This window comes from Quercus robur, chromosome 5, assembly GCF_932294415.1.
Source record: "Quercus robur chromosome 5, dhQueRobu3.1, whole genome shotgun sequence".
NCBI classification, from domain to species: domain Eukaryota; kingdom Viridiplantae; phylum Streptophyta; class Magnoliopsida; order Fagales; family Fagaceae; genus Quercus; species Quercus robur.
The window spans coordinates 42,517,184-42,523,917 of NC_065538.1; the positions used below are offsets into that span (position 1 = coordinate 42,517,184).

A 6,734-nucleotide genomic window follows, 5' to 3' on the forward strand; every position below is an offset into this window, starting at 1 on the left:
GATTGTTCATAAGATAAATGGGACAATTTTTTTGAGCAGCCTACTAATTGATTAAATGAGCCGACTATGCGAAGAAGTGCCTCCGATAGGCAAAGTTGCAAGGCTGTTAGCGTCTTGTTCTTCCTGGTGCCTGAGTTGCTCTATTAGCAATGCTAAAGATGCTTCTTCCTCATCCCTAGACTCGTGCATAAAAGGTGCAGAAAAGTTGTTGCAGTTGATGCCGAGGTTCGTATATTGTTGTTTGTATAAGGGCTCATTTACTGGTTTGTCAACCTTTTTAATGGAGAAATACTGCCCCTCAGCATGAAAAAGATTTATACATAAACGTTTTCACTTGATCAGTAAATAATTCAAGTATTACAAAATGCACATATTATATATTATTAGATAACAATTGAGTTCCATGGCACATGGAAAATACAAATCAGTAACAAATATATAGTTCAAACAGATATAGGTAGATTCTCAAAAAAAAAAAAAAAAAAAAAAAAAAAAAAAAAAAAAAAAAAAACAGATATAGGTAAATAGTGAGATTCATCCAAAAAATATATAATAAATAGCAAGACTAAAATTCAATAACTCAATTTTCCATCACATCAATGATGATCGTAATAAACAACAAGGTTTAGAGAATTATTTTCGTACTTAAAATTTACCAAAATTCTTTTTTCATTTCTAAACTTTCTAAAGAGTTATTTTTAATAATTTAGGGACAAAAATATAGACAAGGAAAAAAATATTTTTCAATAATTTAAGGATAAAAGAAATATATTTTTTAAAGTTTAATAATATAAAGTGAAAAGTTTTAATAGTTAAAGAATGAAAAAGAAAACTTTTGAAATTTTAGAGACGAAAAATGAATTTCATGCAAATTTTAAGTATGAAAATAATATTTTAACTAAAAAAGAAAAAGAAAAAGTCTTACTAACCTTTAATCCTATTTAATTTCAATTGTATCTTTTTATCTTTCACAAGAAACTCATAGTGAAATCATAGTAAAATGATAATGAAATTAGATGAGAAGATATAATGTTTTAAAACACATCACAAACTAAACAATTATGGTGAGAAAATTAAACTTGTCCAAGGTAAATACAAAATAGTGAGATTAGGAAAACCCAAATCATATATGATTTCGTAAATTTTAAATCTGCACAATTTTTACACCCTTTAAAGAGGTTAGGAGTACTCCATCTTAAAAGTTTGTTTCACAATAAGTGCTTTAGTGGCTATTATTATTTCAATGTATTAGTAACCTACTTGGTAAAATGCTAAGATAAGACAAGCACATACACCACTTTTATGGTTTGAGACACTAGGCAACGCTTATATATGGCAGATCCAACCAACTTCAAATAACCTTCCATAACCCAAAAGGTGTAGTACTCGTGCCACACGTGCTTAGTCCATCTTCTCTATTCTATGACCAACACATCAACTCACACGTGTCCATTAAAGCTCACCTATTTTGTCCATATTAGCACCTATCTTTTTGTCATTTTCCCTTTACCTACTAGGTATGAGTAATTTTTAGATAATTCCGAGTAATATTCCAAACCCTCACACAAAGAGTGAGACCTATGTGTGGGGCTTACCACTATGTGAGATCAAGAATACTACTTCAAAACTATCTAAGTATTTCCACTTAAGGATATATCACACAAAAGAAAAAGGTTCAAAGCATTATAGTCCTTAAATAAACTTAAATTACTTGCTTTTCCAAATCCTAATCCAACTTCAAATATTCAACAAAGTGTGTATAAGAAGGAAGAAAAACTCACGAGATTCTTGAGTTCGTCCTCATAGAGAGTAATGGAATCTCCAATCGCCAGCCCATTTTGTTTTACAAAATCCACTGTAATTTGAAAAAGAGCTGTGAACATACTTTTTATTAAAGAGAGATCTATGAGTCAAAGTTTTATGAACATACCCGTATTTTCAAGAACATACATTCTGCTCTTATTATTTAACCAATACCTGTGTTATCAGTGAACAAAAATTAAACATCCTTAACAGTAAGCAAACATTTTGGTCTAAATATGTATAGCAATTTAGAAAGTGGAAAAGAGCACAATATAAATTTTGGTAATGTTACACTGCTATATAAATTTTTATTGAACAAATATTGACATATCAAAAATTAGATTATATTTTCTTGTTATACTTCCATGCTTACAAATTTCATGATAATCAGAAATCAATAACTATCTTATCATAACATATTTAAAAGTCAAGAATTTTTAACTTTTAAATTTTACACGAAAAATGAGTACTTTATGGATCAAATAATAATTCACATTCGATTAACATGAAATTTGGTGTGTATGTTAAGAACAAAGAGAATATGTAATCTAGTGGTGGAGTTCTCAAAATATTAAGATAATAAAAAGTTATGGACTTGTGTAATATTGCAAAAAGTTGCACTTATTATAACTTGATCATAATCCACAAAAAAAAAAAAAAAAAAAAAAAAAAAAAAAAAAAGAGAAATCAAATATAGTACCCTATATACTCACTTGTATTTCATAATCCACGCTTGGTTAGAATACGCATCTTGGATTACAATTTGGATTCCATCTTTATCAGAGAGGATTGGAAGGTTTTCCTCTGCTTCTCTCTGTCGTTAATTTGATGATTAAGAATAACCAAAGACTACATTAGATCAACTTGGATATCAAAGACTAAAACTAATAAATAAGAGAGGAAAAGAACAAATAATTCTATCTAATTTTCTTAATAGTGGTATATTTATCCCTATGGTTTAAGCTTGTGTCCAATGCACTGATGTGTCCAGTGCATCAGTGCACTAGACATGTTGAGATTCAAAAATATGTCCAAATCCCAATGTGTCTAGTGCATTACTGCACTGGACACAAGCCGTGTGTAATGCATTGGACACAAGCAGTGTCCTATCCCTACTAAGTATCATTTTGAAGATAATTGTCACTAATGAGAACTATTATTTCCATTTCCCTTTCTTTATTTCCTTTTCTTTTTGGGAAAAAATCAAGAAAGTCAAGAAAGAGTTAGTTATTGGGCAATCTAGATCACAATCATATATTGCATTAGTATCAGGCATGACCTTATGAACAAATCAAATAATAGGTAGTGCATGGTTGGCCCTTTTACTTATTTCCCTCACCCCTGATCAACTTTTTAACAAAATAGAAATCATGAATGAAAAAAAATATTAAACCAAACAAGCAAGATTTGAGTACAAATAACAAAAGTTCATTACATTATCTGGTCCTTTTAGTAAAAATTATCAGGATTTTAATTCCCTTCTCACTTACTGTAATAATTGAATTTAAAAAAAAAAAAAAAAAAAAAAAAAAAAAAAATTTGAGCACAAATTGATAAAGACAAAGAACACCTTACCTTTGGAAGAACGATCCTGCCCAAAGACCCAACATCACTATTCTTCAACTCCTTTTTTAGCAAAAATCTCAGCCTCTGTTCCCAAAAAATATTGAACAAAACTTATCCATGTAAAAAGGCCCAGAATATAGGACTAGGAGAACCCATATTATTTAACAAGAAAAAGCAGTCTCAGACTCTTAGGGAACCAAAAATTGAGAATTAACACAAGCCCACCTTATTGTCTGGAGTGCGGAAAGTGTAGGGATCTTCATTCACGTTGTTGACGTTCTGCACATGATCAGCATCATACACGGCTAGTCCTTGTGTATTCATCTGAGTCGAGGAAGCCCAAGAAGCAGAATCTTTGGTCAAACAAAGGCTCTTTTGGCGTGCCATTTTGCGCTTACATCTCGCAACCTTGGTGGTCCAAGCATCCACAAGCCTTCTCTCTTGCTGTTGCTCATCGGGTACCAAATGCGGCTGTGAAGAATTCATGCCAATTACGAAAGGATACGAAGGGTATGTGAATGCCTCGCCTTGCTGACCGGCCTGCACTAGCTCCAAAGGATATGCGTATGGGAATTGCATCAGGGTTTGAGTTTCATCATGAGGTGGAAAATAATACTGAGAGGACGGCATTGATGATGTAGATGAAGCAGCAGCAGTAGTGGTGTTGGTGGTGGTTGAAGGAAAGTTCATGGTGTTTGTGGTGGTGGTGGTGGTGGTGGGAGTGTAGGTGAAAAAGGTATCCATAATCAGAAGGAGACGAAAGGAGTGGTGAACTTGATCTATGGAATAGTGCTGGGTGGTGATCAGAGACGGTTGTGAAAGAAGAGAGAGATGTATTGTTTGTTTGTGTGTTTCTTGGTGAAAACAAAATATGGTAAGTACTATAAGAAGAGATAAGAAGGGAGTGTTGTGAGGGTGAGGAAAAGCCTGAAAAAAGTGTCAGTAGAGAGAGCACAAGTGTGATAAAAGCAAGAGAAACGCGTCAAGACGGTGCAGTGGGGTGAGTGAAGAGAAAGAGGAAAGAGATAGGGTGTATACAGATTGGGTGGGGAGAGGAAGAGCGTGCTGATGGGGTGGAGTGAGTGACAAATGGTCGGAGAGTGGTGGTTTTGGGATACCCATCTGACCAGTGAGAGAGTTTTTTTTTTTTTTTTTTCGGTTTTTTAAAAAAGAGGGAACGAGAGGAGGGTTTAATTTAGTTTTAGCTAGGCAGGCTGGCTTCAAACTTGGCGTTCCCTTTTGCTTTAAATGTGGCAGACTTGGGTTCATCTTGCACAGAACACCATGCTACCATGACTAAGAACTTACCACTTTGCATTCATAGCCCTTGGTCAAAAAAAAAAAAAAAAAAAAAACACACACACCCACACATATACACACCCTTTCTTCAAAGCCAGCCTTCCCAATCAAAGCTCTATACGTGGTGCCTAATTAATTTGGCTACTTGGTTTTACAGTATTGAGTTGTAACTTGAAAAAAAGGGGTGCCATACTGTCATGAAAACTGAAAAGCCACAACTGTAATGTTGACCCAAACACATGTTTTGTGCACCTTAGAAACTTAGAAGTTAGAATCACATCAGTGTTTACTATTAAAAAAAATAAAAAATCTAGAATTCAATAATTAAATTCCATGTAGGTTTGAATTCAATTAAAGTTTCTTGCCAGTGGCAAATCAGCTACATGATCCTGCACCATCTCATCTGCTTCATCTGGAGAATCATCAAATCTTGGTGGTAAGTCCCAATTGGTGGAACCATCTTCCGGCATCTGATTGCTGAGGTTGCAGAGTGATTCGATAAGCTCATCAAGATCAAATTTGAACTATGAAGAAATTAAAGCAACGATAAGTAACATTTTTTGAAAAGGAATTCTTAACCCGTAGTTTAAAACCCATCCAGGAATACTAGCAACTATTAGCTTCTTCTTTTCCATACATTTAACCATCTTTGCTAGTGCAGTCAAGCACAAAGAAGAAGAAGCGTAGTTTCTCGAGAAAAACGACGACAGCAATTGTTGACATTTCTATTGCTATCAATAGCTCCTCGGCAATGGATTTTCCTCGTTCGAAATTTTCATTACGTATTGCGTATCATTTGCCGCCAACAATATTGTAGCTGGTAACTTTATAAATGTTGTCAAAAGAGGAGGCATCTGTGTTGGTGTAATTGGCTGGGGAAGAAATTGTTGTAGAGAGTACAGTAGGAGAATATTGTATTAGAGGCTCTGCATTTTTGGACTGACCATACGTGGGTTAAATGATTTTTAAATAGATCAATTTTATTATTATATTATAAGAGGACTATGTCTATGTCACTATGATTGCCTTACACTCCTATTTTCCACACCACTCACAAAGTATGGGCGAAATATGGACACATGATATTCCTACTTTGATTGTTTCTCCCAAAAAAAATATATATATATTCCTACTTTGAGGCATAAGGGGAAAAGTATTAAGGGGCATTTTTTATATTTAAATTATATTGAATTTTTATATATATATATATATATATTTATATATATATTTTTTTTTTTTACTCTAAATCTATTATTAATGCTTACTATATATTATGGCTCATTCACTCGGAGTAGAGTAAGTTATTGATGCTACAAATTTTACTATATAGATTTTACAAACTGACATGGCACCAATAATAACAATAATAAAATTATTCAAACATTCATTTATTATATTATTTAAGTTGTACCAATCATATTCTTGTTACATCAGTTTGTAAATTTTTTGTTGTAAAACTTATAGTAGTCTTAGCATTTTTCATTCACTTAATGATAATTGGGTTAGGTTTCTATTCATTTGTATTTTTTTAGTGGAGAAAAACAAAAGTTATTACAAAAATCTTCCAAACTAGTGTGATAATAAGGTGACACTTCAATAAAAGAAAAATAAGTAGAATTACTTTTTGTAATTGGTGACATATCAATTTATGAGACATATGTAGTAACTCTCTTGTAATATAACTAGCATAACTCTAATTTATTGGACCTTCTTATAAGTGGGAGAAAAATGTACAACTTAACTCACTTATATTTTTAATTAAAAAATCAAAAATCAAAAACCCTTACAACCCCATATATATATATATATATATATATATATATATATATATATATGTGTGTGTGGGGGCCTAGGACATCACCTAAATGGCCTAGGCCTAGGGCTAATCTTGGCTGTGTATAGAGTAAGGACATTAAAAATCATTTAATTTTTTTTTTTTAATTGGATAGTTAGAACAATAGAAAATGGGGGATTTGAACTTGCTCTCTTTATAAATAAAAGCAGACTATAACACTGAGTCACAAGACTCTTAGTAAAGATTATTTAAAATTTTGAATAACATTGAC

General features: G+C 32.5%; 1 protein-coding gene across 1 annotated transcript; it reads right to left on the reverse strand.

Moving 5' to 3' along the window:
* On the reverse strand, positions 1-4,174 carry LOC126729083 (B3 domain-containing transcription factor LEC2). Its single transcript, XM_050434813.1, has 6 exons — positions 3,595-4,174; positions 3,379-3,453; positions 2,517-2,617; positions 1,931-1,977; positions 1,782-1,855; positions 1-291 (listed from the first exon to the last, which is right to left on the reverse strand). Exons 1-6 carry the CDS (start codon positions 4,111-4,113, stop codon positions 52-54), a joined length of 1,056 nt encoding a protein of 351 aa, XP_050290770.1. The 5' UTR covers positions 4,114-4,174; the 3' UTR covers positions 1-51.
* Between the last annotated feature and the right edge of the window lie 2,560 nt (positions 4,175-6,734).